The 20,360-nt window shown below is 34.9% G+C and overlaps 1 protein-coding gene across 7 annotated transcripts in view; it reads left to right on the top strand.

Annotated features, from left to right (window-relative positions):
* CEP170 (centrosomal protein 170) overlaps nt 1–20,360 on the top strand; it is a 144,660-nt gene that overhangs the window by 74,692 nt on the left and 49,608 nt on the right. For all 7 annotated transcript variants that reach the window (XM_059996791.2, XM_059996826.2, XM_059996819.2 and 4 more), the window contains exons 5-8: nt 1,042–1,097; nt 1,194–1,356; nt 2,461–2,595; nt 16,396–16,872. In XM_059996791.2, the coding sequence (XP_059852774.1) occupies nt 1,042–1,097; nt 1,194–1,356; nt 2,461–2,595; nt 16,396–16,872 (831 nt within the window). The remainder of the gene's footprint in view (nt 1–1,041; nt 1,098–1,193; nt 1,357–2,460; nt 2,596–16,395; nt 16,873–20,360) is intronic.

Genomic DNA, 20,360 nt, shown 5'->3' with positions numbered 1-20,360 from the left:
TAGGAAACCCCTGGACCTGGTATTCATTTGACGAGATTGTTATCTTGGGTTCTGCCCCGTTAGTCCTCAAGTTCCTCTTCTATAGAATGGGAAGGTGGGTTAATGGAATTGAACAGGATTCCCAAAGCGCTTTACAATTCTAAAAAATTCTGAGTTTTTATTATTTTAGTGAGTAGAACTATGGGTCAGATACTCGTTAACAAGTTTACTGCTTGTTATGCATGGAAAGTCTGTTTTTCTCCCACGTGGTAATTAAAGCTTTCTACCCTTGAAGTCATGGGTGCTCTGAATTGGTAAAGAAGACTAGAATTTACTATGTGGTTATAAAAGTCCTTTCATTACGGGGTTAAGTAATGGTGAGAAATGTGACCTCTACTGTTTAGTGAAAGATCTTTTTAATATACAGAGGCATTGTTCTTTTTGGTATAATAATGAAAGCATTCATTATATCTAGCTTTTGGTTCTAATCTGTATAGAATCAGTTGTTTGATAATGTAGTATGACCCTGATTGCAATTCATGGGGGGAAGGAGTGGTTGTAGTTGCTGTTAAGATCCTAATTATAGCATTTCTTTTGCACTTTCAAGATGAACTTCATTTTATCAATGCTTGTGAAGAAGGAGTAATTGAATTCCTTCAGGATTTACTGTTGGGTAATCACTGATGACATACTTCTTTTTAGATTTTTGTGATTAGCTATCAATATAATTTGATCCAGCTGCTTTCTCTTTGTGGTCATTATTGTTAGTGAGAACTGAAAATGTCTTTTGTGCTTCAGTTAATCATCCAGTTATTTGCTTCTTGAAGGCCATGATTACCTAAGTTTAGAATTACTTGCTAGATTTTAAGATTTTATTTAGTCTTTAAAAATGAAAAGTTTTATATTTGTGAGCATATTTTAACATTTAATTCTTAAAGGGAATATAGTCATTCTACTGTAACTACCTGTAGAAAATAGGACAATTTCTATATTATCTTTGATCATTTTAAGCTTGATTATCAGAATTTTGAAATTATATTCTTCCTTAGCCCTGTTTACATACAAATCTTTTCACTGTAGTACGAGGAGAAATGAGGGTCCCTGAAGAAGCTCTAAAGGTAAAAAGTTTTTACTTATTTCTTTTGTAAATCTACCATTTACTAGGGTTGATTTCACTCATGTATATTTCACTTCCATTTTAAAATGTTTTATAGCACGAGAAGTTTACCATTCAGCTTCAATTGTCCCAAAAATCTTCAGAATCAGAATTATTGAAATCTGCATGTGCCAAAAGCATAGATTCAAAGGTAGCAGATACTGCGGCAGAAGTGCCGCACAAAGCTACAGAAGCACTAAAATCTGAGGAAAAAGCCATCGGTAAGTTAACCTCTTTCAAAATATCATATATATACTCAGTTATGAAGAAATTGCATGCTTTGTTCTCAAAAGCTTGGCCATATCCTTATAAAAATAATTAATGATAATAATGACAATTTCAGAGTGGGTTTTAATACAGCCAGTGCTTCATTAGAAAGCATTATAAAACATATAATTATATGGCAGTTGTATGAAGGTGCGTTTAATATGTTTAAATATTTGAAGAAAATACATATATTTTGCCCTATAGTATTTTTATTATTTCATGTTTGCTACATTTTTTTCTGGATTGTAACTGAAATGAATGAAAAGGAAATGTCCACTAATGCCTACATCATCATAATTATCGTATTTATAGTATTCCAGGAACTGTAAAAAATATTTTATATAGATAATCCCATTCATACAAAAGCAATTTTTAAAACTGCTAGACATTACCAGATTGCTCAAACATAAATCTGTTAGTCCAGTTAACAACTAGTTTAAATTTAATTACTGTGCAATGCCCTTAGGTTTTAAAAAAAAGTAAAAAACGGTCATTTATACCAAAATTTAGTTTTATCCTTCATATTTAGATTTATAAGCCATTTCTATATACCAAAGAACTAATTACACTTTGATAAAAAGCTATTGGGCTATAGCAGTTTACATTACTTAGATAATAGCCAGTGCAGAATTTCATTTATTTCATCATGTTCAATATTGAATGAGATTCACAAATACTAAGTTATTCAACTTAGAGTACTTTTCACCTATCTAGACTATACAGTTGACCCTTGAACAACACTGCTTTGAACTATGCAGGTCCACTTATATGCAGATTTTTTTTCAGTAGTAAACATTACAATACTATAGGATCCACCTTAGTTGAATCTACGAATGTGGAACTGCATATATGGGGGGACTGTGGATTTGGGAGGCTGACTATAAGTTATACTAGATTTTTCAACTGCAGGGAGGGTTGAGGCTCCTAACCCCGTGTTGTTCAGGGGTCACCTGTACTTTTTCATTTAATAAATCAACTGGGCAATTCTAGCATTCTGCAAAAGCATTTTTTTTTTCTGTTTCATATGCTTTAGACAGATTTTTCCCACCTCTTTCCAGATACTTCTGCTATGCCCCGTGGTACTCCATTATATGGGCAGCCATCATGGTGGGGGGATGATGAGGTGGATGAACAAAGAGCTTTCAAGTCAAATGGCAAGCCTGAAGAGAAAAATCATGAAACTGGAACATCAGGTAAAAAAATCTCAGACTGTGACATTAAGTAGGTATTTTAGGAAGAACTTATCATCGAAGCAAAAATCTGTCTACCCTTAAAAGAGATGTCTCCTATTCTTTAATATGTTAGAAATAGTTGATGAATGTTTTAATGACATTGTCATTTTAAATTAAATTTATTTATTATGAATGATTCTCTCAAAGTATTAATTCTAATATCTTTGTAAATCACTTTTATTTAAAATATTTTTCCTTATTTAACTTATTTATGAGGGTGTTAAAACTTGATATATAGTTAAGTAATATAATTGGGCATTTTAAGTATTTTAAAATAATTTTTTAAATGTTTTAATTAGACCAAAATAGTAAATACAAACTAGTTTTGTGTGTTTTCATTAGATTCACAAACATATAATCATATTTTTAAATGAAAATTTTTTATTATGTTCAAAATGTTGTATGAAGTTTAAAACTTCTTTAAAATCTCAGCGTGCCCAATTTGTTGGGGTATGGTAGCAACAAGATTAGCTGTTCGGCAGTCAGAATGAAGAAATAATTCTGGATCACATTCTCAGATTAATAGTCAAGGAACATAATCTTTTGTTGCTGGAGAAGTTTAGTAATGAACTAAGTGAAAAGCCAGAAAATCAAGATTTCCAGGAAATAAATGGAGCTATCAGTTGTGTGTCACATAAGGACTTGACGAGGACATCAACACTGAAGGATGAACAGCCAGTTTCCGTGATAATAGCAGATAAGGATTAGAACTGGAGGAATTAAATACAGGCACCAGGGAGCAGTATGGAAAGCCAACTTTGACTCTGAGTCAAGGATAGATTCCATCAGAAGTTCTGTCAACTTTCTACCTTTGACCATAATTCTGCAAGGTATATAAGAGATTTTTCTTAGCTGGAGAATAAGAGCACTGGTTCTTAAACATGCTCTAATTTTACCAGGGTACAAGTCTTAGAAAGCTGGCCTTATCAACTTGATCTTAAAGTGCCCAAAACTGAAAGTTGTGAACTTTGCAAATAAATTCCCATCTCAGTTTCCTTGTTTCTGTGGCCAACACGTTTTTTTCTTCATGTTCAAGCTCAGAAGCTTAGTATTATTTAGCATACCCTCAAATGCAAATAATAGAAATGCCACCTGAGACTAAACAGGAAGGAAATCTACTGGCTTAAATAAATAACTGAACCTCTTCAGGATTGGTTAATGCAGCATCTCAATGGTGTCATCAGCTAGCTATTTTCTCTCAGACTCTCTGCCCTTCTATTCACAGTGGCTGCATACTGAGGGAGTTTCCCCTTGTACTCATATGCTGCTTGCCAGTAGCAGTTGGAGTGCATGCTACTTTGATCACATCCAGTGGGAAATAGCAAAGATCGCTTCTAGAAGAACCCCTGGAAACCTTCCCCAAAGTTTTCAACACATTTGTCCAACACATTTGTCATCTCATTGGCCTCTCATGGGTTCAGGAGTAGGTCACCTGCTTATTTCTGAACCAATCCCTGGCAAGGGTTATGAGATTATCCTTAAGCCAATCGTACCCATCCTGAAGCTGAATATGGGGTTAGTTTTCCCCTAAGGCACATGAGCTGTATCAGGGAAGAGTTAAGAGATACCTGGGAATGTTGGAGTTCTTTTAGGAGGGAGGAAAGGGAAATGGATTTTGGAAGGCAGTCAAGAATGTCTACTTTATATGAAATCTTTGTGTCTTCCCTTCCTTTCACCTCATCTATTATATTACCTACTTCTGTTGCCCTTTTTTTCCATTGAATCATAATTGAACTATTTCCAGTTTCAACCCTTCTGCAGTTCATTTTGTATAATAAATCTAAGCTGCCATTTTTTTCCTTTCTTTAAGAAACTACAGTAGCTTCCTTTTGCTTGCCAAATAGATATTATGTCAAAGCTCTCTCTAATTTTGTCCCACTTTCTTAGCCTTGTATCCCACTACCAGTTGTTCAGTGCTCTCTCCCAGTGCATTTCCACATAAATTAGACTAATTCTTGTCTGCTCTTCTCCCACAGACATGTATACACATAAATCAGGTAATATAAAATTCTAAAGGGTATGTCTGTTTATATATATTGCTAATATGTAACACTTTCCTTCAGTATTTTGTGTGTATGCCTTCTCATCTAAACTGTAAGTTCCTTCAGGGATCACATATTATATTATCATTGTGTACTAGAGCCACCTAGGAGAAAGAGAGAGAGGGAGAGAGAGAAGGGGAGGGGGAGAGAGAGAGGAAGGAAGGGAGAGAAGGGAGAGTGAGAAAAAAAACAATGTACTAATAATTGGTGGTTAACTTAGAAGAAAACACAGCAGAATTTAACTGTTGCCAAATTCTGAAAATAATTGTGATACTGAGTTTATCTAGCCATTAAAGATCCTTCCACCCTCACACACAAAACAACTTTTGAAATCTGAAATACATATCTTCTAGGATACAATCAATGTAATTACAATAAATGTAAATACAGTAAATGTAAATTTTGTCCTGGAGACAGAACCATGACTTATTAACAACAGGTAACACTTCAGTGGTGCTTCCTTTATCAAGACACTCTTCTTAGTGCCCTGCATATGTTTAATCATTTAATTCTCTCACAGCGATACCTAAAAGTAGTTACTGTTATCATCCCCATTTTATAAATAAGGAAACGGCGGCAAGGTGATGTGAATTTATTCACAAGGTCAGCCTGCTAGCAAATAGTGTAGCTGGGATTTGAACCCAGGTACCTGACTCTCGAGTCCATGCTCTTAACCACAGTTAACATTTCAGCAGTCATTACACACACACACACACACACACACACACACACAGAGTCACTCCAAAAGAATATACTTCGTAGAGTATAAAGATTAAAACAAGCACTCCAAAAACAAATTGACATAAAAAATTGATCTCTCATACCTAAGTGTAATGAAATGAATTTCAAACTGTGAAGCATCCAGTAGTAATTTCATCCATGTGAATGAAACTAAATTCTTAAATGATTACCAGCTTGTGTCGCGTGTCTCATTGAGTATCTTTTCTGCCAGATGACAAAAGCTGTCTCATAATCTTGGGATTATTTTTGAGTTAGAAGGAATTAAGTGATATATGTCTTTTGTTAAGTAGCTTGAAGCACTCTGTCAGATTCAGCTGATTAAAAGCCTTAATGAGAGTCTCATTTGCTTTCTTATATTAGTATGAGGATGTTATTGTTTCAGATTTATCATTTGTAGTTTTTTAAAATATAGGGTGAGAGAAACAGTTTACTAATCTGAAATAATTTATGATGCCAGCAGATATTGTAGAATCAAATTTGAAAATGTATATTGAATGCTATTTCACTTGGTCATTTTGAAATTAAGGTTTTTTTTAGTGTTTCAGATTATGAAATATAAATGATTAGTTTATTTGTGCTCTAAGCATGCTTTTTTGGTAAAAGCAAAAAGTGATTTGCTTCTTGGTTACCAATTTTTAGAATGTAAAATCTTAGTATTTATTTTGAAAGGTGAACATTCCAAAAATGATAATAGAGAATCTACTACCTAGTAACTTTCTGTGTCCCTTTCTGTGGGTCCATGTGTATCCAGAATCTCCTACCAATTTACCTTAAAGCCCAAAGAACCCTAGAAGCAAATATTAGAGCAATCAAGTTCTCCTGAAATTGTGTGAATATTTGAGTCCTATTAAAGAAGAATTTATCCTCATTTTAGTTCACGTATGCTCTTCTACCTTCTAACTTGGTTTAAACGGTTTAAACATATTTTCGGTTACAACTAAAGGCCTTTAAGTGTTGCATACAGTTTGAAAAGGTGTGTACAACTATGAAGAGTAGATTTTTGGCTCTTTTACACTGATTTTTAATCTAATTAAACTAAATTTGAAAACTTTTGAGTTGTAGTTCCTTTTTGGTAAAAGGAGTTTCCCAGTCTTTGTAATTTGAAGTACTTGAATATACTAGGATGGATATCTTAAGCAGAATTTGCCTTCATAATTATAGTCTTTATCATCTCGACACAGCTTAATATTTCATTTAATTTAGTACAGAAGAATGAAGGGAACATATTTTCTGAATTATGTATGTTATAAAGTTCCCTGGAAGGTCACACAATCATAAAATACCTTAAGAATTTAAGGATATTGCTCTTCTGATTTAGATAAACATAATTAATTCTAGCATAATCAGTTATTAAATACGTTTAAATATCTAGCAGTTGAGATTAATAATAAACTATTGGTATAAATAAAATATTAGTATTTTAGTATATAATTTAGTTTACTTTAGTATAAACAAAATAGGTTTTGAATAGAAATACATGTTAAATTCATAAATTTCAGAATATGTTTTGTCAGTGTACTGAGAGAGGAAAGCTGTTTTATTTTTCTATATTAATTTAGAAGACCCCTAATAATTTTTCTAGTGGGCATACAATTCCCATACATACTAGGCCCACACTTGATCTGGTTTTATCATTTTCAGAGAAATGAATTCCTCTACATAATGAATTTTCCAGATGACTGAACTTTACTTTTACAACTGAAATTTTTTTTAAGTTTAACCATTTCCTATATTTCTATTAAATGAATTACCCATGTCATTGCCTTCTTAAGCACAGAAGGCTGAATATAATTTAAGTGTTTGCTTCATGACTCAGAAGCATCATTATGAACATCAGTGATTGAACTATGATACATTACAGTGATGCCTTTGGGAGACTTGAAGTATGTAAGACTGTTTGCTCCATATACTGAATGAATGGTTCTGAACTACTGTGTTTTTGAGCCATGTGTCTGCTCTTGATTGTTTTTTGTCTTATCTCGACCACTTGACTCTTCTTAGTGCAATATGTCTGACCTTAATCCTTGCTTTTACATCCCCTCCAGATTTGCCACATATAATCTGAGTAAATAGTCAAAAAAGGTTCTCAGTGAAGGACTTTCCTGGTAGTAAAGATCACAAATATGATGATATAGGTGTTGTCATATCTGTCTTGGGTTTTTTATTTTAGAGTTAGATTTTTGGTTTTAGTTTCTTGTTTCCCTAATTAGCTATGTTGAAGAGTTGGGGGAGGAAAAGTAAGAGAAACATTTATTTTTGTGCCTACTTTGTGCCAGACTTTTTCTGGATAATTTATCTCACTGAATCTTCACAGCAATCTTATGGGTAGATATTATTTTCTCATTTAACAATGAGGAAAATGAGAATTAAGGACTGACAGAGACAGGACTTAACCTGATTTCAAATCTTCTCCCTACTTCCACTAATCATATCATATATGCTGCCTTACCACTCTGTTGTGCTGCTTAACATTGTTAGATAAGCGATTTCTGGTTAAATTAGGTGTTAACTTGTATAAGTCTCAGGGTTTCTAGTCCTTGGAGTAAAGGCAGTTTTGAAGTAGGACTAACTTAGGAAATAATAATCTTAAACAGTTATGTGCAGTTGTTGATCTCTGCTTTTTTAATGTGTTATAATGTGAAAGCATATTAAAAGCATGTCAGTATTAACTGTGAAGTTTTTTTCACAAGGGAGGAAAATTGGGAACATACTCATTTGAATCGTGAATAACAAGTAAATGATAAATGCTATACCCCTGGGCCAGCTTTTTGTAGTTATTGCTTCATAGTTCAGCTACATCATTTTATTTGGGTATTCAGGAAAGGGTAGTAGGAAACTACTAACCCTTGTCCTCAGGGTTACTCTGTTACCTGTAAGGATGTGGAGAGCAAAATGAATGAATGAATGAATGAATAATGATAGATAGATAGGATAGGTTTGCTTATTTATTTATTTAGCATCTTTATTGGAGTATAATTGCCTTACATTGTGTTAGCTTCTGCTGTATGACGAAGTGAATCAGCTATATGTATACTTATATCCCCATATCCCCTCCCTCTTACGTGTCCCTCCCTCCCCTCTAGGTGGTCACAAAGCACCGACCTGATCTCCCTGTGCTATGTGGCTGCATCCCACTAGCTGTCTGTTTTACATTTGGTAGTGTATATATGTCCATGCCACTCTCTTACTTCGTCCTAGCTTATCGTTCCTTCTCCCCATGTCCTCAAGTCCATTCTCTATGTCTGCATCTTTATTCCTGTTCTGCCCCAAGGTTCTTCAGAACTTTTTTTTTTTTTAGATTCCATATATACATGTTAGCATATGGTATTTGTTTTTCTCTTTCTGACTTACTTCACTCTGTATGACAGATTTCTAGGTCCATCCACCTCACTACAAATAACTCAATTTCGTTTCTTTTTATGGCTGAGTAATATTCCATTGTATGTATGTGCCACATCTTCTTTATCCATTCATCTGTAGATGGACACTTAGGTTACTCCCATGTCCTGGCTATTGTAAATAGTGCTGTAGGGACCATTGTGATACATGACTTTTTTTGAATTATGCTTTTCTCACGGTATATGCCCAGTAGTGGGATTGCTGGGACACATGGTACTTCTATTTTTAGTATTTTAAGGAACCTCCATACTGTTCTCCATAGTGGCTGTATCAATTTACATTCCCACCAACAGTGCAAGAGTGTTCCCTTTCCTCCACACCCTTTCCAACATTTATTGTTTGTAGATTTTTTGAAGATGGCCATTCTGACCAGTGTGAGGTGATACCTCATTGTAATTTTGATGTGCATTTCTCTAATGATTACTGATGCTGAGCATCCTTTCATGTGTTTGTTGGCAATCTGTATATCTTCTTTGGAGAAATGCCTATTTAGGTCTTCTGCCCTTTTTTGGATTGGGTTCTTTGTTTTTTTGATATTGAGCTGTGTGAGCTGCTTGTATATTTTGGAGATAACGCTTTGTCAGTTGCTTCATTTGCAAATATTTTCTCCCATTCTAAGGGTTGTCTTTACATCTTGTTTACGGTTGCCTTTGCAGTGCAAAAGCTTTTAAGTTTCGTTAGGTCCCATTTGTGTGTTTTTGTTTTTATTTCCATTTCTCTAGGAGGTGGGTCAAAAAGGATCTTGCTGTGATTTATGTCATAGCGTGTTCTGTGTTTTCCTCTAAGAGTTTGATAGTGTCTGGCCTTACATTTAGGCCTTTAATGCGTTTTGAGTTTATTTTTGTGTATGTGTTAGGAAGTGTTCTAATTTCATTCTTTCACATGTAGCTATCTAGTTTTCCCAGCACCACATATTGAAGAGGCTGTCTTTTCTCCATTGTATATTCTTGCCTCCTTTATGAAAGATAAGGTGACCATATGTGCCTGCCTTTATCTCTGGGCTTTCTATCCTGTTCCATTGATCTATATTTCTGTTTTTGTGCCAGTACCATACTGTCTTGATGACTGTAGATTTGTAGTATAGTCTGAATTAAGGGAGCCTGATTCCTCCAGCTCTGTTTTTCTTTCTCAAGATTGCTTTGGCTCTTCGGGGTCTTTTGTGTTTCCACACAAATAGTGAAATTTTTTATTCTAATTCTGTGAAAAATGCCATTGCTAGTTTGATAGGGATGGCATTGAATCTGTAGATTACTTTGGGTAGTAGAGTCATTTTCACAATTTTGACTTCTCCAGTCCAAGAACATGGTATATCTCTCCATCTGTTTGTGTCATCTTTAATTTCTTTTATCAGTGTCTTATAGTTTTCTGCATACAGGTCTTTTGTTTCCTTAGGTAGGTTTATTCCTAGCTACTTTATTCTTTTTGTTGCAATGGTAAGTTGCAATGGGAGTGTTTCCTTAATTTCTCTTTCAGATTTTTCATCATTAGTGTATAGGAATGCAAGAGATTTCTGTGCATTAATGTTGTATCCTGCTACTTTACCAAATTCATTGATTAGCTCTAGTAGTTTTCTAGTAGCATCTTTACGATTCTCAGTGTATAGTATCATCTCATCTGCAAACTGACAGTTTTACTTCCTCTTTTCTGATTTGGATTCCTTTTATTTCTTTTTCTTCTCTAATTGCTGTAGCTAAAATTTCCATAACTATGTTGAATAATAGTGGTGAGAGTGAGCAACCTTGTCTTGTTCCTGATCTTAGAGGAAATGGTTTCAGTTTTTCACCACTGAGAACAATGTTGGCTGTGGGTTTGTCATATATGGACTTTATTATGTTGAGGTAAGTTCCCTCTATGCCCACTTTCTTCAGAGTTTTTATCATAAATGTGTGTTTAATATTGTCGAAAGCTTTTTCCTGCATCTGCTGAGATGATCATATGGTTTTTCTGCTTCAGTTTGTTAATGTGGTTTATCACATTGATTGATTTGCATATATTGAAGAGTCCTTGCATTCTTGGGATAAACCCCACTTGATAATGGTGTATGGTCCTTTTAATGGGCTGTTGGATTCTGTTAGCTAGTATTTTGTTGAGGATTTTTGCATCTATGTTCATCAGTGATATTGGCTTGTCATTTTCTTTTTTTGTGACATCTTTGTCTGGTTTTGGTATCTGGGTGACAGTGCCCTCGTAGAATGAGTTTGGGAGTGTTCCTCCCTCTAGTATATCTTGGAAGAGTTTGAGTAGGACAGGGGTTAGCTCTTCTGTAAATGTTTGATAGAATTCGCCTGTGAAGCCATCTGGTCCTGGGCTTTTGTTTGTTGGATGATTTTTAATCACAGTTTCAATTTCAGTGTTTGTGATTGGTCTGCTTATATTTTCTATTTCTTCCTGGTTCAGTCTCTAAAGGTTGTGCTTTTCTAAGAATTTGTCCATGACTACCAGGTTGTCCATTTTATTGGCATAGTGTTGCTTGTAGTAATCGCTCATGATCCTTTGTATTTCTGGAGTGTCAGTTGTTACTTCTCCTTTTTCATTTCTAATTCTGCTGATTTGAGTCTTCTCCCTTTTTTTCTCGATGCGTCTGTCTAATGGTTTATCAATTTTGTTTATCTTCTCAAAGAACCAGCTTTTAGTTTTATTGATCTTTGCTATTGTTTCCTTCATTTCTTTTTCATTTATTTCTGATCTGATATTTATGATTTCTTTCCTTCTACTAACTTTGGGGGTTTTTTGTTCTTCTTTCTCTGATTGCTTTAGTTGTAAGTTTAGGTTGTTTATTTGAGATGTTTCTTGTTTCGTGAGGTAGGATTGTATTGCTATAAACTTCCTTCTTAGAACTGCTTTTGCTGCATCCCATAGGTTTTCGATCATCATGTTTTCATTATCATTTGTTTTTAGGTATTTTGTGATTTCCTCTCTGATTTGTTCAGTGATCTCTTGGTTGTTTAATAGCATATTGTTTAGCCTCCATGTGTTAGTAGTTTTACAGTTTTTTTCCTGTAATTGATATCTAGTCTCATAGCACTGTGGTCAGAAAAGATACTTGATATTATTTCCATTTTCTTAAAGTTACCAAGGCATGATTTGTGACCCAAGATATGATCTATCGTGGAGAATGTTCCATGAGTACTTGAGAAGAAAGTGTATTCTGTTGCTTTTGGATGGAATGTCCTATAAATATCAATTAAATCCATCTTGTTTAATGTATCATTTAAAGCTTGTATTTTCTTATTTATTTTCATTTTGGTTGATCTGTCCATTGGTGAAAGTGGGGTGTTACAGTTCCCTACTATGATTGTGTTACTGTCGATTTCCCCTTTTATGGCTGTTAGCAATTGCCTGTGTATTGAGGTGCTCCTATGTTGGGTGCATAAATATTTAGAATTGTTATATCTTCCTCTTGGATTGATCCCTTGATCATTATGTAGTGTCTTCTTTGTCTCTTGTAATAGTCTTTATTTTAAAGTCTATTTTGTCTGATATGAGAATTGCTACTGCAGCTTTCTTTTGATATCCATTTGCATGGAATATCTTTTTCCATCCCCTCTCTTTCAGTCTGTACGTTTTCCTAGGTCTGAAGTGGGTCTCTTTAGACAGCATATATACGGGTCTTGTTTTTGTATCCATTCATCTAGTTTGTGTCTTTTGGTTGGAGCATTTAATCCATTTATATTTAAGGTAATTGTTGATATGTATGTTCCTATTCCCATTTTCTTAATTGTTTTTGCTTTGTTATTGTAGGTCTTTTCCTTCTCTTGTGTTTCCTGCCTAGAGAAATTCCTTTAACATTTGTTGTAAAGCTGGTTTGGTGGTGCTGAATTCTCTTAGCTTTTGCTTGTCTGTAAAGGTTTTAATTTCTCTGTTGAATCTGAATGAAATCCTTGCTAGGTAGAGTAATCTTGGTTGTAGGCTTTTCCTCTTCATCACTTTAAGTATGTCCTGCTTCTCCCTTCTGGCTTGCAGAGTTTCTGCTGAAACATCAGCTGTTAACCTTATGGGGATTCCCTTGTATGTTATTTGTTGTTTTTCCCTTGCTGCTTTCAGTATTTTTTCTATGTATTTAATCTTTGATAGTTTGATTAATATGTGTCTTGGCATGTTTCTCCTTGGATTTCTCCCCTATGGGAGTCTCTGTGCTTCCTGGATTTGATTGACTATTTCCATTCCCATATTAGGGAAGTTTCCAACTATAATCTCTTCAATTGTTTTCTCAGTTCCTTTCTTTTTCTCTTCTTCTTCTGGGACCCCTATAATTCGAATGTTGGTGTGTTTAATGTTGTCCCAGAGGTCTCTGAGACTGTCCTCAATTCTTTTCATTCTTTTTTCTTTATTCTGCTCTGCGGTAGTTATATCCACTATTTTGTCTTCCAGCTCACTTATCTGTTCTTCTGCCTCAGTTTCTGCTATTGATTCCTTATAGAGAATTTTTAATTTCATTTATTGTGTTGTTCATCATTGTGTTTGCTCCTTAGTTCTTCTAGGTCCTTATTAAACGTTTCCTGTATTTGCTCCATTCGATTTCCAAGATTTTGGATCATCTTTACTATCATTACTCTGAATTCTTTTTCAGGTAGACTGCCTATTTCCTCTTCACTTGTTAGGTCTGGTGGGTTTTTACCTTGCTCCTTCATCTGCTGTGTATTTCTCTGTCTTCTCATTTTGCTTAACTTACTGTGTTTGGTGTCTCCTTTTCTCAGGCTGCAGGTTCGTAGTTCCCATTGTTTTTGGTGTCTGCCCCCAGTGGGTATGGTTGGTTCAGTGGGTTGTGTAGGCTTCCTGGTGAGGGGGAATGGTGCCTGTGTTCTGGTGGATGAGGCTGGATCTTGTCTTTCTGGTGGGCAGGACTGTGTCCAGTGGTGTGTTTTGCGGTGCCTGTGACCTTATTATGATTTTAGGCAGCCTCTCTGCTAATGGATGGGGATGTGTTCCTGTCTTGCTAGTTGTTTGACATAGGGTGTCCAGCACTGGAGCTTGCTGGTCATTGAATGGAGCCGAGTCTTAGCATTGAGATGGAAATCTCTGGGAGAGCTCTCACCGATTGATATTATGTGGGGCCAGGACGTCTCTGGTGGTCTGATGTCCTGAACTCAGCTCTCCCACCTCAGAGGCTCAGGTCTGACACCCGGCTGAGCACCAAGACCCTGTCAGCCACACAGCCATCCAAGAAGGATAGAACGGAAGCTAAGAAGTCAGCAGAAGGCAGGTCTAACAGGTTTGATTCTGAATAGAATATAGCTGAAAAGTGAATATTAGGAGATTAATTGTAAAGTAGATTCTCCTAAAGGTACTGAAAATTGCAAGAAATCACTTACCAAAGTTGAGCAAGCATCAGAGCCAGTAGGATATGTTTGTAAACCAGTTGTACTATATGAAATTGATCAAGTACAGTACATAGTAAATAAATCAGTGTTGAAAAAATAAAAACATTAATGAGTTTATTAATATATGTAAAGTAGTTAATGCATATTACTCTCATGGAAATTTTAAGTGACAGGCCTTCAGAGTAAACACTCAAGTGGATACTTTAAGGAAAAGATAAATGAACTCTGTAATAAAGAAATTTTTAAAACGTGACTTAGGTTATTAAGAATCATGCATATGCTCTTCTTCCAGAAAGTGTGTAGAATTATTGCTTTGATAGTGCAGAGTGTTTTTGATACACTTTTTTCATTTTCAGTACTGAGAAAAAGTAGATTTTGAAAAGGATAATTTTTATGTTGAACATTGTTTTTGTTATATATTCTATTTACTGTCTGTGTAATTTGCTTTCACTTTTTTTTTTTTTTTTGGAAGTGGAACTTGATGTCTTCTAATACCCTATGCCACACATTTGACTACAGAGATGTTGCTGTTCTATTCTTCTATAACGTAAAAGCAAACAGCTTTATGACTGTTTCATATTCACCCTATTGCTAAGAAACTGGTTATAGCACCTGAAGAATCCCATCCGTATTTGATATTTGAAAAAATGTGTCAAGACCAATACTTCACTTAATTAGAAAATGATTAGAAACAACCTTGTCCCCCCGTATTGCCTTTCCTTCCTAATAAGTTATCTGCAAATGGTGTTTCTGTCAATCTGTTTTTAAAAGGAATGCTTTTTTGAGCTTTAGGGAAATATTTTTCATTTAAATTCACTCTTTACCATCGTTTTTTTTCTTTTTACATCTTTATTAGAGTATAATTGCTTTACAATGGTGTGTTAGTTTCTGTTTATAACAAAGTGAATCAGTTATACATATACATATGTTCCCATATCTCTTCCCTCCCGCGTCTCCCTCCCTCCCACCCTCCCTATCCCACCCCTCTAGGTGGTCACAAAGCACCGAGCTGGTCTCCCTGTGCCACGCGGCTGCTTCCCACTAGCTATCTACCCCACGCCTGGTAGTGTATATATGTCCATGCCTCTCCCTCGCTCTGTCACAGCTCACCCTTCCCCCTCCCCATATCCCCAAGTCCATTTTCTAGTAGGTCTGTGTCTTTATTCCTGTCTTACCCCTAGGTTCTTCATGACATTTTTTTTTTCTTAAATTCCATATATATGTGTTACCATCTTGATAATAGTTCTTTTGTTTCCTGAAAAACAGAGCAGTTTAATCTTTAAATTCTTTTTGCATTTGCAGTATCTGATAACAGATTTAAAGCATTTTAATTATCATTTTCATTTATGTGCCTTCACATATTTTATATATAAATGCATTTGTTTTTATACCTTCATATTTGTCCCTGAGGCAACAGAGGAATATGTTCCAGAGTTGCTTACTTATGCCAGCTCTTGTTGATCTGAGATTTATAATTCAGCTTTCCTCCACGGATTTTGACACTTGGATGTATTCTGCTGTATAGAAATGTACCTGAATTTCCTTTTGGAATTAATTGGCTGGCAACTGAATTGTCTATTTTTAACTTACTTGTTTTCATACTGCTGCTTGGATTGCAATGCCACAAGCAAACTACATGTTTTATCTTTACTCATTCTTTATAAAATGTATCTGTTTTCTTATAAGGATCACACATTGGTAATATTATTTTTGTCCTTCTAAAAGTAATGTCTCTGAATGTGATGGTGAAGAATGGTAAGGGGAATCATTATGTCCAGAACATTGCTTACATATTGACATCATGTTTCTTTCTTCATTTGAGCACCTTTTCTCCTTTGGAAATTTACTTGTTTTCATAGATATTTCAGATATTTCATCCTCCTTATACTTGATAAGGAAGTTTATATTTTTTTCTCTCTCTCTGTATATGTACATTGAACATGCATATCCATCTCCATTTGATTTCAGTTCTTTTGTACTTTGATGATTTCTGGATCCAAGTTGGAAAAAATATTGACCTAGCCATGCAAGGTTCATCTCTTAACTGCTTTGCTATCCTTTGCCACTGTGCTGCTTATCTTGCATCTCCTATCGGTAAATCAGAATTATTTCTCTTCTGTGACATTTGCCATTCTTTTTCATCCAGACTATGATCTGCCTTCTGATTTCCATGGAATAATACAAGTGGCCATTACTGTACTCCTTCAAGTGCTAGAAGCTTCCAAATATTTTGAATTTTCTCTTATTTTTCTTATTAGGGTGCAGCATAGATGCCAAGCAAGTTGAGGAACAATCTGCAGCTGCAAATGAAGAAGTACTTTTTCCTTTCTGTAGGGAACCAAGTTATTTTGAAATCCCTACAAAAGAATTTCAGCAACCATCACAAATAACAGAGAGCACTATTCATGAAATCCCAACAAAAGACACAGCAAGTTCTCATACAGCAGGTGCAGGGCATGCTTCATTTACCATTGAATTTGATGACAGTACCCCAGGGAAAGTAACTATTAGAGATCATGTGACAAAATTTACTTCTGATCAGCGCCACAAATCAAAGAAGTCTTCTCCTGGAACTCAAGACCTGCCAGGGATTCAAACTGGAATGATGGCACCAGAAAACAAAGTAGCTGACTGGCTAGCACAGAACAACCCTCCTCAGATGGTATGGGAAAGATCAGAAGAGGATTCCAAAAGTATTAAAAGTGATGTTCCAGTTTACTTAAAAAGGTTGAAAGGTAAAGTGAATTGATCATTTTAGAACTTGCTATTTTATGGTAAAGTTCAGTCTTCACAGTTACCAACCTACTATTAGATAAACAATTATATGGTATAAAGCTTCTGCATTTTTGAAGGTTTATATTTGATTTTAAAGCCCAAAAGCCAGCCAAACTGCCCACATCCAACTTACTCATTCAAAACAGTCTGCCTTCATTTTCTTGCCAAAACCAGATTGGTTTTGTAAATTTGTATGTATGCCATTAAATATGTTTCTTTTTCTTATGGAAATAAAAGATTCATTCATTTCACCAGTGGAATTCCCTAGAAGGCAGTTCTCATCATTTTCTTGACTTCAGGAAAAGATATATTCAATTCTGTTCTCTATTATGTGCTTCCTGTAAAATAGCAGTATGTAGATTTTGAAAGTTTTAAGCCATTGGCTAATGGGCTGACAGTTCTACTTTGGTAATATAGTCACATTGTTGGTAGAGTGTTTCAAACTCTTCCCAGGTTACTCATGTCATGAAACAAAATTTTTTTTTGTTTAGAGATATTGGGAATTAATTGAGTTAAGAATTTTTTCACTAGTAAGACTTTTATAAAAATTGTAGTTGAACGTTTATTTGTGAAATAATTATTATATGTGTTTTATTAGTATAATACTTGACGAAAGTTAGTAAATTCTTTCTTTATACCTGTACATTGAAGTATCAACTGATCATTTTTTCCATTGATTTTGCTAATTAAATTAATTTAGAATTTTCTGAATACAGTTTTATGTTACTCTATCTTAATTTTATTCAACAAGCTGTCTGTAAGGGAAAAGATTGCATGTTAATCTGACCATTCTGTTACTATACAAAAAGTTAAAGAGCTTTAAAAGAACACTCATTGAGGTCAGAGATTATATATTTACTTACCTTATATCTCTTTCCTGGGGCTTGAGTATGTGATAGGTACTCAGTAATTTGAATAAATAATGAATGACTTCACTATCATTGACAAGACTGACCCTGGTTTAACCTGTACTTTATGGCTTGGGATTCTGTTCAGCTAATGAAGAAATACCTATTTCTGATTTACTTCTAAGGCATTTCAGGATAGTGAGATGGTGAGATTACCTAATTCTTTGTCAGGGCCTATTTCTATATTTAATTATAATCATAAGCAATTATTACCTGGCATATGAACTTTTAACAGGTGATTGTTGTCTTTACTCCTACTAGATAATAACAAATATATAATTGAGACCTATATCTGTATTGATATATATAGGTTAAAGCTCACAAATGAAAGCTACCCATTTGTAAATTGATCATTTTTATGAACTGGATAAAATAATACTGATATGCTCGTATAATGTAAAAAGTAGTGTGAACTTTGAAAATTTAGAAATGACATCGTCTTTTTTAGACCACCCTTAATAAATGTACAAAATGAGCTAAAATATCCTTTTAAAAGCCACCATTAAAAAGTACCTTTATGGGACTTCCCTGGAGTTCCAGTGGTTAAGACTTCGTGCTTCCACTGCAGGGGGCACGGGTTCCATCCCTGGTGGGGGAACTAAGATCCCACGTGCCACTCAGTGTGGCAAAAAAAAAAAAAGAAAACAAATAAAAAAAAACTTTTATTACACCCTTTTATTATAACTGTACTTTTAATAATAGACTTTCAGCAACTGTTCAGTCAAAAACTTGAAAGTAGGCAAAACAAAACAGCTTTGCTCCTGCAAGAGTGGAGTGCACGCGCTTTGGGACAGTTAAAGAAAATAATGTTCACAAAGCCCATACACTTTTACCCTTTAGGAGAGTTGCAACTTTTTTTGGCCACAACTCCTGACTAGGTACAGCTAATCTACCCTTAAAAATACTGAAAGTGGGCTTCCCTGGTGGCGCAGTGGTTGAGAGTCCGCCTGCCGATGCAGGGGACACGGGTTCGTGCCCCAGTCCAGGAAGATCCCACATCCGCGGAGCGGCTGGGCCCGTGAGCCATGGCCGCTGAGCCTGCGCATCCGGAGCCTTTGCTCCACAACGGGAGAGGCCACAACAGTGAGAGGTCCGCGTACCGCAAAAAAAAATTTAAAAATGCTGAAAGAACTTCAACATATTAATGCCTGATTAATAATAGACAAAACAGAATCTTGTTAAGAACAGTTCCAAGTGATTTTTTTTGTTGTTAAGTAAGAACAGAAATTGCAGTTCTGATCAGATGTGTTATCTTGTATAACACTGAGAAATGCAAAAATTTTTGAAAAAAGAAAATGGCTAATCTATAGAGAATTTTTAACCTATAACTTAAAGAAAAGATACTGAAAGGACCTGATGCCAAATAAGTGCCAAATTTTTGTATGGTGTTATAAGAGCTAAATTCTGTAAAGATGGCATTTTCATATTGTATATGTGTGTAATATGGGTTATCTGGTCTTACTACACATGAAATATGGGAGTTTAGTTATTTACAGCTCTCACAAACTGGATTCCTTTTCAGTGCATCCAGTGCAACATGAAATAGGTTGTACAGTGTCCTGTTTTTAATGAGTTTTGTATTTGAACTAGTAGTTTTGTTTGGTTCTGCATTCCATCTGCCTATCCCTGATTCCTAGCTTAATTACCAAGGCATGAATTCCATTAATTAAATTAAACACCATTTTTTTCCTTTCAGGTTGCATTTTCAGTAGTTGCTAGTTTGAAGAAAGATTTTCAGATTTAGTCCTGGAAATATTGGAATACACGTGGTTGACTGGAGTAATTTATAGCTTTCTTCTAAAGAGCTATCGCTTAAGCCCTCATTTGTGATTCAGCCCTCATTTGTGATTCAATCTAAAACATGCATAGAATAACTCTTGACTTTCCATTAAATTCATGCTATAATAATATAATAATTGTCATTTGATTATTTCTTCTAGTATACTTACTATTTAGATAATAAGAATTCTAAATCAGTGAAAAATCAAGTAATTTTCATAAAGTTTCACATTTAATCCCTAGTAGAACTATGAAGGGTAACAAAAAAACCTCTGGTAGGAAGCTGATGTTTTCAAAATTCAACTACAGTATTCTAACTTCACCCGCTCTATATGCTTAACAGAGAAGACATATTTTTATCTAGTTATATTTAGCACCATGCCATTTGTCTGGTAGATTTATGTAGGATTTCATAGACTGCGCTTTTCCATGCTAGGCCTTTTAGCATGCTTTATTTAACTCACTGAAGCCACCAGAGTTTAAATGAGCACACATGCAAAATTGTGAAAATTCTCATAGCTAGAAAGAGGTTTGTAAAGAATTATACAATAATTGGTGGAAACTACAAATTTGCATTTTTATATTAAAAAGGCAAGGTATGCTATACTTTTGGAAGTTTTGAACGTCACTGAAAGTTAAGTTTCATCACATTTTTTATGGCATTTGCATTCTCTTTTCCTATGTAATGATAAGCACTTCAGTGGGATCACACTTTTTTCTGTCTTTTTCTCTCTAATGCTAAAAATAAATTTTTGATTGCT

This window comes from Delphinus delphis, chromosome 1, assembly GCF_949987515.2.
Source record: "Delphinus delphis chromosome 1, mDelDel1.2, whole genome shotgun sequence".
Taxonomy (NCBI): Eukaryota; Metazoa; Chordata; class Mammalia; order Artiodactyla; family Delphinidae; genus Delphinus; species Delphinus delphis.
The sequence above is the reverse complement of the archived record's forward strand: the minus strand, read 5'-3'. Positions and strand labels throughout refer to the sequence as shown.